This window comes from Gekko japonicus, unplaced genomic scaffold (genome assembly GCF_001447785.1).
Source record: "Gekko japonicus isolate JY-2015 unplaced genomic scaffold, Gekko_japonicus_V1.1 scaffold1355, whole genome shotgun sequence".
NCBI lineage: Eukaryota > Metazoa > Chordata > Lepidosauria > Squamata > Gekkonidae > Gekko > Gekko japonicus.
In genome coordinates, this window is record NW_015173170.1 from 285245 (window position 1) to 296618 (window position 11374).

The 11374-nt window shown below is 43.2% G+C and overlaps 1 protein-coding gene across 1 annotated transcript in view; it reads right to left on the minus strand.

Annotated features, from left to right (window-relative positions):
* The window catches only part of DPY19L1 (dpy-19 like 1 (C. elegans)), a 64008-nt gene that overhangs the window by 29668 nt on the left and 22966 nt on the right, over window positions 1-11374 (minus strand). The window contains exons 9-11 of the mRNA XM_015422534.1: window positions 10460-10551; window positions 6156-6255; window positions 856-933 (exon numbers count right to left, since the gene is read on the minus strand). Of these exons, the coding sequence (XP_015278020.1) occupies window positions 856-933; window positions 6156-6255; window positions 10460-10551 (270 nt within the window). The remainder of the gene's footprint in view (window positions 1-855; window positions 934-6155; window positions 6256-10459; window positions 10552-11374) is intronic.

Here is an 11374-nt window from a genome sequence, read left to right on the forward strand (position 1 = left end):
CCTTTCAAAAAGAAGTCCACAAAATATGCAAAATATTGAGCAATATATTTCTACTGTACTTGTTAAAGGTAAAGGTTCCCTTGCTCGAAAGCCAGTCGAATCCGACTCTAAGGGGTGGTGCTCATCTCCGTTTCAAAGCCGAAGAGCCAGCGCTGTCCGAAGACGTTTCCGTGGTCATGTGGCCGGCATGACTAAACACCAAGGCCAACGGAACGCTGTTACCTTCCCACTGAAGCGGTACCTATTTATCTACTTGCAATTTCTTGCTTTCGAACTGCTAGGCTGGCAGGAGCTGGAACTAGAGATGGGAGCTCACTCGGGTCTCGAACTGCTGAACTACCGACCTTCCACAGGCTGCAGTTCAGCATCTTAACCACTTGAGCCACCGCAGCTCCTTTCTACTGTACTACATCAGAGCTTATTCCTGATTGCTGTTCCCCACAGCACCATCTTTATGTTTCACAGACACATGTGAAAGTCAATAAAAAAGAAACTTATTTACAGTTGGTTTCACGTAGCAGACGTCTTTGTCCACCACATGCACAATCTATTAAGACCTTGCTTAAGGTAATAGGGAGTCGTTCGCCCATTACTCATGGGTGGGGTGACAAATGATGAGACCAGGGCCTACTTATGTGCATATGAGTTCACTGTCATGCACATATAATCATTAAAATGTAACAAAACTTACTAATGAGAACAAGTATTTAAGCAATGAATTGTTTACTGTGAGCCCACTTTTTCTTTAAGATACAATCCTGAATTTATTAAGAACATAATCAAAGGTATATAGCATTTACAAAATTAGTGCTACTTATACAGATTTAGCAAGATTAATTTATGAAAAAGTATTACCATATGTGCGTAAAGTATCATCTGCAGTTTGCATGAATCCATGAATCCCAAAATATATATACCAAAAACTGATGCCATCTGCAATTGAAGAGAACAAAGTAACTGAGCAAATACACTGCATAGAATAACATCAAGAAAATCAACCAGGATCCAGAGAATTAATGATTGTATCCAAAAGGACTTTAGAACTGAAGGGGTTGCAAAAGCACCTTGTGAGAGGGCATAGGAGACAGCTGTGCAAAACTTAACAAAAAAAAATCAGTTTGGGTCCTGGCCATTGTGCTATAAATAATTGGAAGTGTCATTGCTAATATATGGAAAACATGCCATGACTAACGTATTTTCCAAACAGTAAAAAATTATACTGCTGTAACATTCAACACAAAAATGGCTATTCAACATCTCAGAATTGTCACTAAATATGGGAAACTGTTTTAACTACAGCAATTAACTTTTGTGAATAATACTTCTATGTACTTCCAATGACGGCTACTGAATTACTTACATCAAAAGAACAAGACTGACACATTTCTTTAATAGGGGGCGGGCTGAAACACATCTCTCCTGGCTGATATTTGGGCAAGTACAGCTCCTGGCTTTACAAACCAAAGACAGTAAAACTCAAATGTCTGGCTTGATATGATCTGAGGAGACCAATCACTCAGATCAGTGGTGTCCAAACTTGTTGAGCCTGTGAGCACATTTGGAATTTTGAGAAAATGTATTGAGTAACACCACAGAATTGCTTCCATGGGGCCGGTCACAAAAGTTTGGGAGATTCCAGCCCACGCATCCTTCCCTGACAGAACCACTGTCCTACAGCAAGGAGTTGAAGCAAAGTTGGAATCAGCTCTTTGCTTTGGGAAAGATACAATGCTTAAATTCTATTTCCAAGGACAAGGATGGGTTTCTCTCTGTGCAACTACAGACAAGGCCAGAGATATTAGAAAGTCTCTGGCCAAGCTGATGTCATGTGGCTGTGATGTACCACCATGGTATCTCAATGGGTATGTTAGTCAGCTGGTAAGAAGTGGTCGCAAAGAGTCGGACTCGACTGTGCGACTGAACAACAAGAAGTGACATTATTTATTTCTGTTCTGTTAAAAATTATTTAGATTGCATCCCCAAGACTTAAACAGCGAGTAGAAATGAGGAAACACATTGGCAGTTACTATGGCACCCTCTTGGCACCATAATGGGGATTGCTGGCTTAGATATTGAAGAAGTGTTTATACTTGTCTGACTACATGAAAATTAATTCCTTAGAAAAAACAGGTTGCTTACCTGTAACTGATGATTTTCGAGTGGTCATCTGTGCATTCACACCCATGGGATCTAGTGCGCACGCGCTGGATCGATCAGCATTGTAGCAAGCTCTTAACGGATTTTCGCACCCAGACCTTGGGCATGCACAGGAACCCCACCACGCATGCCCAGAGGGGTGGGCGCGGACATCCCGCCAGTTCTTTCAAACTGCCGCAAATCAACCCCTATGAAAAATGTAGAAGCTGACAGCAACGGGGAAGGAGGGCGGGTGGTGTGAATGCACAAATGACCACCCGAAGATCATCAGTTACAGGTAAGCAACCTGTTTATCTTCGATGTGGTCTCTGTGCTTCACACCCATGGGAGATTAGCGAGCAGTAGCCTACCTGGAGGAGGGTGCTGGCAGGTCCTTTACTGCGTAGCCGAAGATAAGATGTGACGTCCCATGTTCGTATTAGAGTTCTTTCAGACGTCTAGGGCGTAGTGCCTTATGAAGGTGTTAGGTGTAGCCCACGTAGCGACTCTGCAAATGTCCGTTAGGGGAACTCCCTGGAGGAAGGCAGTTGAGGCTGAAACAGCTCGGATTGAATGGGCCCTGATAGGGCCAGGCAATGGCTGTTTGGCGATCAGGTAGCAGAGGCGGATGAGACCCGCAATCCACTTTGAGAGGCGCTGAGCCGTGATGCGAGTCCCCGTCTTGTTGGTGCATAGGAGACGAACAGTTGGGAGTCATGTCTCGTTGGACGGGTTCTGTTCAGGTAGAACAGCAGCGCACATTTTGCATCCAACGTGTGTAACAGTCTGTCCTCTGAGGATGTCGGAGCCGGGAAGAAATCCGTGAGGAAGACCTCTGCCTGTAGGTGGAATTCTGACACTACCTTTGGTAGGAACGAGATGTCAGGTACGAGGTGGACACCGTCTGCCAAAAAGAACAAGTAAGGCGTGTCATGTCTGAAAGGCAGTATTTCTCCAACTCGCCTCGCCGAGGTGACAACAACCAGAAAGGCCGTCTTCCACGACAGGAATTTTAGGTCGCAAGTTGCAAGCGGCTCAAAAGGTTTCCTCGTGAGCTGACGAAGAACTAGAGGAAGCGTACTTCTACCTCACCATCCACCTCCTCCATTACTCCAGCTCGATTTTTTCTTGTCTGGTTCGAAAACCTAGCACAGTGCTGACAAGACTCAGGTCGGTGAGACTCCCCCAAACAAAAAATACAGAGGGCGTGGCGGTCAGGTGGAGCAAGTTTACTGCCGCAACCCTTGCAGCGGATGAAAAAGCCCTCTTCTCCATAAAAATTAAAAAACGGAGAAGAAGGGGTTTGGGGGGGGGAGCCCGAATGCCAAACTGAGGTAAACCGGCAACTTCCCCCTCAACAAAAAAAGACCAACTTAAAAAAAAAATTTAAAGAACAAACAAAGAAAGACTAAGAAAAAAGAAGAAAACTGAGGAAAAAATCCAAATAGCCAAAAAAGAACCGATCAGACAGACGAAGAAAAGGTCTTTCCAACACGGCGGTAAGAAAGGAACTGGCGGGATGTCCACGCCCACCCCTCTGGGCATGCGTGGTGGGGTTCCTGCGCATGCCCGAGGTCTGGGCGCAAAAATCCATTAAGAGCTTGCTACAATGCCAATTGATCCAGCGCGTGCGCACTAGATTCCATGGGTGTGAAGCACAGAGACCACATCGAAGATCTATTTTAATTATTATACACTCATTGGAGCTAAAAGGGAAAAAAAACTATTGGAAAGCCATGTAACTTTCACCAGGAAGAATAAATTGTAAGCCTCTTAAAGTACTTTTTAATGAAGGCCAAGCAACATAGTCATCCCAACCTAAGAAACCTGGGACATTCAGGTTCAAATAATGGATTTTAGTAAATGGAAAAATATGAGTTTGTGAAAGTTCTTCTTTGAGACAAGGAGCTGTTTAGGATGGCATTGTAGTCCTATGTTCTGTACAGATTCTAAAAGAGAATGCTGCTAATGTAAATATTGCCTAGATCTAGAGTTTCCATACAGTTAGAGGCCTTTTGCAGACCTTCTCTGATGCGCCAACAGTGACTTCTGGTGGATCCTGGAAAAAAGGGTTCCATTGTATGGAATATAATTTTGGGATGGAAAATTATCACTAATTTGAAATAAAGAATACAAGTTATAAATGACATAACCAATATGGTTTAAAATTAAGGAGATTTTTGAACGGAGATGCTGGACACATGTAAGCAACTTGCTAGTGTTTCCTGTAGCACAAACGTTATGGACTTAATTTAAGCCTGAAGGCTGCAGAAAAAAGTGAGAAGGTGTGTGTTATGTGCTACCATCCTAAGTGAATGAAAGGATGCCTTGTGAAAGAATAAATTACAAAGAACAGTTTTTCGGGAGCTATTAATTTCACAGGAGAACTTATAAAGCCCACCTGTGCCCCAGAGCTTCTGATAAGAAGCTGGACTATACTATGCAGAACATCACAGAAAGATCTTAGAATTGTACACTGCCCTAAAGGAAGGGTACCCTTTGAAGAATTCTACATGGAACAGGTACCAGACTCTACAGGGATTTTTAGTATGGAAAAGGGCAAAAGTCTGGGAACTGAGCTTATACAAGCAGTCCCGAGAGGCAAGGAATCCTGACAGGTAAGGACATAACTTCAAGCAGCCTAGTCAAGTGATCAGAAGTGACAGAGGGCATTATTTTGGGTACCACCAAGGATGGGCTATAAGGGTATGAATGTTTGTTCCTATGGGGGAAAGACTGGATGTTTAACATAAAATGATGGTCATACCTCTGGCAACTACCCCTGGACAAGAGAAATGAAAAACAGGTTGCTTACCAGTAACTGGTGATCTTCGAGTGGTCATCTGTGCATTCACACCAATGGGATCTAGTGCGCCTGCACTGGATCAATCGGTGCTGTAGCAAGCTCTTTTCAACGGATTTTCGCGCCCATTCCCCGAGGCAAGTGCAGGAACCCCACTGCGCATGCCCAGAGGGGTGGGCGCGGACATCCCGCCAGTTCCTACAAACCGCTGCATATCAACTCCTAAGAGAATAGGTAAAAGCTGACAGCAGCAGGGCAGGAGGGCGGGTGGTGTGAATGCACAGATGACCACTCGAAGATCACCAGTTACTGGTAAGCAACGAACCTGTCCAAGCACCTTATCTACATCCTCGAGCTGTACCAACTGAAACTCATCCAATTAAACTGGACAAGACTGTGCACTGTATATCTCCACCAATTCCACTGCTGTAACTCTAGAGTCTAAGTCCTGGCAAATACGACAATTTTTTTCCTGGAAGTGCCCAGTGAATATATTACAGCAGGCCAGGGATAGTTCCAAGGTATCCCTGGATGTAATAAGCCCTGGGCAACCTTGAAAAGCTCCACTGGGTGGCAAAGAAAGGACTGAACAGAGGCAGTGAGGTATTGTTCTGCCTCAAGATATACCCGATTATAGGCACAGGCCAAGGTTTTGTTGCATTCACTGGGGTCCTTCTCCACCTGCACTCCAGCCCTCTCCTAAGCTGTTTCGTCACTCTCAGCTCCAGGGTATACCACAGGGCAGTATGAGCTCTACAATGGAGAGGGCACTTAGGTGAAATTGTGTCAGCTGCCCAGGTCATTTCCATATTTCACAGAGTGACCCGGCCTTCAACAGGAGCGCCAGCCAGGTCATCCGGAAAAATTCAATATGCTATACAGATAACTCTGTGAGCTGCTTTGTACATAAATATAACTTGTAAATCATACCATGAAGAACTAGTCATTGCAGAGAGAACTAGAAAATAAATGGCATATCTCAACTGAGCCTGCTCCTTCAGCTTGGCTGAAAGCAGAATAAAAACATTCTGCTCAGTGAATCTTAGAGACACCTCATGTTTTTATTAACATATAAGTTAGTTATTGTTAAATCTTTGGTGTTTATGTATTTTGTATTTAGCTGTACATCACTTTGAAAAAGTTATTCAGAAAAGCAGAATAAATAAATATAAGTAGATAACCTTAATTGAAGTCATATTCATGGAAATGATCTTACTTGTGTTAGAAGAACAAACTGAGCAAACTGCCATGGAAGCATGAATAAAGCATTAACAATAGACAGTGCAATCAGGCTTCTTCTACTGACATTTGGAGCCCTTAGGGGGGGAAAATAGAACAGCAGTTAAGTTCAGCAAAACTAGGCCTTTAACATCAAGAGCCAAAAATAAAAACAGGTTATTTACATGAAACTATTGTTCTTCAAGTGGTCATCTGTGCATTCACAATTATGGGTTTGGGGCCTTTGTAGAACTAGCATTTGGAAGCTTCTAAAGCTAGGTCTGAGGCATAGAGACCTCCTCTCCCCAGAGTCACAGAGCCTTCCCACTCAGTACCTTCCAAAATGTATTAATAAGTTGTAGCAAATTAAAAAGGCACCTGCTGCTGGGAAGGTGCGCAGGTTGTGTGAGTGCCCAGATGACCTCTCAAAAAACAACAGAAGTAAGCAACCTGTTTTTATGTCTTCACGGTCTCTGTGCATCACGATGACAGGTACAGACCAGCAAGCTGACCTCCCTGGAGGAGGGTAAAGTTGCACACTGAAAGAGAAAAAACACCGTACTGCTTGGCCAGAGGAGGCATCAACTATGGCCCACATGTCAAGGGCATAATCTCTGCTACAACTAAATGACAGAATGCAAGTGGTTGGCATCCAAAACTGGGGCAGAGGAAGCCCTGTAGAAGGCAAAGCCCATTTTCCATCTTTGGTGGTGTATCTGTTGTGACTGTGGCTTAGTCAGGTCATAACAGAGGTCTATAGTGTATGAAGTCCTACAGCTAAGTATCTAGGAATAGATAGAATTGTCATTCTCTTGTTATAGCCTGAGTGACAGATGAAGAAAAAAGAGACTGCCATATTACCAGAACACAGCTGTTCTTCTAACATCTAAAAAGTGGTAAGTTTACTCTGGATTTGCACAACAAAGGGGGGGGGAACAGACAACAAGGAGCTGATTTATATGAAAAAACCAGTCACCACTATAGGCAGAAATGTGATGTCAGGACACAAGAATGAAGGAAGGACTGACTTCAAAATAGGATTTAAGAGGAACATAGGGGAAGGAATAGAACCCAGTCATCCAGACATGTCTTAGGGAATACATATCCCAGGGGCAGGTAATACAACCAGTCTGTCCAGAGGCACAGGGAAATGAAGCAGACTCCACTAGGAATGGGAACAAACCAGAAAATTCCAGTTCAGTTTGGGGTTCTGGGTATACAAACCAGAAAATTCCAGTTCAGTTTGGGGTTCTGGGTATACCTGAACTGAACCCTGAACCAGGCAAAAATGCCTGAACGGAACCGGCCAGTTCAGGCCACTGTTCTCCCGGCGGAAGGGAGGGATCGCCCTGAAAGGGTTAAATGGCTGAAAGCCATTAAAACCCATCCGTTTTGCAGCGAAAGGGATCACTGAAATGGCCCGTCAGCTGTTAGGCTGAAATAGATGCAAGCCATTTCAGTGACCCCTTTCGCTCTTCCCTTTCGCACAGACCTCTGGAAAAAAAACATGGAGGGTCATGGGGGGGTTGTGAAGGCGAGCATGCATGAACCTCCACAAACCACAACCTGGGTGACTTTAGCACCAAACTTAGGGTCATGGGCAGGTTCGTGCCCATCCCTAGACTGCACAGAGGCAGCTGGGTCCACCATGTCTTCTGATGTTATGAGGGCTTGTTCTGTAAAGTAGACTACAAAAAGAACAGCATGATTTCTACCTTTCTTAGTTAACTCCTGACAATCAGACTACAAGTATAATGTATATTACCCCCCCATTAAAGGAGATTCTCAGTTTTTATTGTTATTGAAATGCTTGAAAAACATCACCTAAGCACCATCACTGAAAAGAACACATAATGTATGGAAATTACATGACTATGCTGTGAAGATTTACTTATGGCCCCTGCTGCTGATGGATAATGTAGGGAATCACTTTCTGTGCTACGAACACCTCAACGCTATCACTAAGAGGGAAAAAAATAATACACAAAATAACCAAGCTACACTGTGAGACGTTTAATCACTTTCTGTGCTACGAACACCTCAACGCTGTCACTAAGAGGGGGAAAAAATACACAAAATAACCAACCTACACTGTGAGAAGTTTCTCCCCTCACTGTGGCCTGCCCTTGAGAACAATTGCCTGCAGCACAGGGACCTCAGCAGCACTCCCAAAGGGAAAACAGTATGAGGGAATATTGTAACCACACAGTTAGGTATTTGCTCTCTCACTACGGACAGTGCATGATAATAGTTTCCTGCACCACAGCACCACCACAGAAAGGGAACAATGTTAGAGAATACCTTTACTGCACTGTGAGAAGTTTCTTTTTTTTACTTAGAAGACAGTCTTCAGCATTGTCACTGAAGGGGCAGAAAACTTATCACTCACTCATAGGGGGGGAAAGCTACATTTGAGAGAAAAATCCCACAGAGCAGGTTCCGAATCAATGGTGCTGCTCTGCTGCAGTAGACAAAGGCAAATTGAGTGAGAAGGCTCAGCCCCTCCCTTCTGGGTACACTCACTTCAAGCTGTGACCCTGGGGTTAGGAGACACCTTCTCAGGTGAAAACTAGCTCTCTGAACTTCTGAATCCTACCTTTAGGCAGGCACAAAGCCCATCAGTGTAACACAGAGAGACCATGAAGATGCAATGAAAAATGTCAAACTGTCTTATATTTTTACTTTAAAATGGTAAGAGCTATACATAACCAATTTAAAAAGCTTCCATATTAATATGATATGGGCTAATCTTCCATAATATGAAATACCAGGCACCTATGCAATATCAGAAATGCCATAAAACAGAAACTCATACATACAAGAAGCACCAAATGGCATGTTACACAAAAGAAAGCATAAAATTTGTGTGCAAGCATCATCTTTCTAGCAGTCCCTACAGAACAACAGTGTCAACATAAGAAAGGGAAAACTGAAGTCATTATTTATGTCATTTTCACTCAACATCGGCCAGTGTCAGAGGTAAGTCAGTCTCGGGCTCTCATGTGTTTTCATTCTACCTTCACAACTTAAGAGTTAGAAAGTAACTTCTGATTAGGTCTCTTATTGGGCTTAGCTGTATCCAAGACTGCTTTGAATCCACTATTCTTCGTTTGGCTGAAAGGGGAGACAATATAGACGTTTCAGGAACATCCTGTATACAGATAAACCCAGTACTTGGCCAGGTCAAATGTTAATTTTCTCTCTCTCTTGTAATAAGGGATTTTTTTCCTATGGAAAAAAACAGCTGAATTAGTTTGATGTTTTCTCAGTTGCCATGTATGGAAAAATAGGAAATGTATGGAAAAATGCAAGCCATCCTGTCATGAGCCAGAACAGTGTCCTGGGCAGAGGGCTTATATGGGCCCTCATTTATTAGCTTCCATAATTATAAACCTTTCCCCTATCACATTGTGACTGTGTACCATGACACCTGCCAACACTTTTCCTGGTGTACACCAAGTGTTCTTAAAACGTGAGTGGGGCTATGCAGGACAAGCCGATCCGGGAGGAAGAAGATCAACAAGTCCCTCCACTGGGTGCCGGTAGGGCAGTCCCCATCCCCTGTATATGTGTGGCCATAGGTAAGGGACAAACTGAGTAACTGTAAGCCGCTCAGAGACCCCCTAGGGGGTTCGAGCAGGGTAGTAAGTTGAAGGATTAAAAAAAGGGGAGGCACTTGCCCAGTATGGCTTCTGATTGGGCACTGGAGATCCAATTGGTATCTGCCACCACAATGTTCATTTTATTCTCTCTCACTCCTCATTCTGTGTATTTTTAAAATTATCCCTCCTCTCTCCAGTGCTTGGACTTTCTCTGTATGTTTGGCTGCACTTTCTGCAGCAACTATTTTGTGGTTGCACCCACCACCCTGTGTCAAAATTCCAAAAGTGCCCACAGGCTCAAAATGGTTGGGCACCAGTGGTGCAATAGTTGCTAGATTGCTAGATTGACTTGAATGGAGAAAATGATGAGGCTATAATCAGAAGAACTATTAACAGGCTGCATACATACAGGGACCGTTTAAAAATTTAATGGCAGCATATGCAAACTTAGATGAACCCACAGCTTAAAACCAGTTGTAGAGGAGATGAATGTTTCCTCAGATTATTTTCATCTTTCTGTTATGTGCCAGTGCCACTCACTGGTTCAACAGTAAGGCAGGGAGAGGTGATAGAGAACTTCAAACCATCTATACTACACAGAGAAGAAATACCATGTTGTCCACACAATAAGGGTATATAAACACTTTGGGAATTTTGTTTTGATTCCTCATATTTAATTGGTGATAAGAACAGAACTTACCTGAGAATGTAGGTTAGCAATAGCATCTGAACCACAAGGAATGGATATGAGAAGCTTTCACGAAGAGGGGGAGTCCACATCACACGAGTACTCTGGAAACAAAGACTAGGTTAATTCACTGAATAGTCCCTATAATTTTATCTTCAAGAGAATGCATTTGATATTAATGTTCATAGACAGTAATTCTGAAATTGTGGAAATTTCTACCCATGAATGAAGCAGCATGTTATAAGACAAGACTTTTTATGAACACAAAATAAGTAAAAATGTGGCAAGTTTTGGAGATGGTGAAAACCAACTCTGGTTTTCTTTTTACTGACTTAACTCTACATTCTACTTGTTCACCTGAAATTAATACTGCAGTGATGCAAAGTAGTAAAAGCAAAAACCTGCCCTTATCTACATAGAGAATTTCAGCTGATTTACTGGTTTCTATATGATGACTGTAAGAACAAAAATGAAAAAATTACGAATATCAATTTATTAAATGTTTATTCTGCTCTTCTCCCAAGGAGCTCAACTGAACTCATATTTAGATAGTCAGAAGGAAATAAAAATATTGATACTGATATTTTACTGTGGACATAAGCATGATTACCAGTTTTTTAAAAAACAGGTTGCTTACCAGTAACTGGTGATCTTCGAGTGGTCATCTGTGCATTCACACCAATGGGATCTAGTGCGCCTGCGCTGGATCTGCCGGTGCCTTGCAAGCTCTCTTAAAAGGATTTTCGTGCCTGGCCCAACTGAGCATGCTCAGGAGCCCCAGTGAGCATGCCCAGAAGGGCAGGCACGGACATCCCGCCAATTCCTACCAACCGCCGCGCATCAATCTCCTAACAAAACAGGTAGAAGAAGACAGCAGCGGGGCAGGAGGGCGGGTGGTGTGAATGCACAGATGACCACTCGAAGATC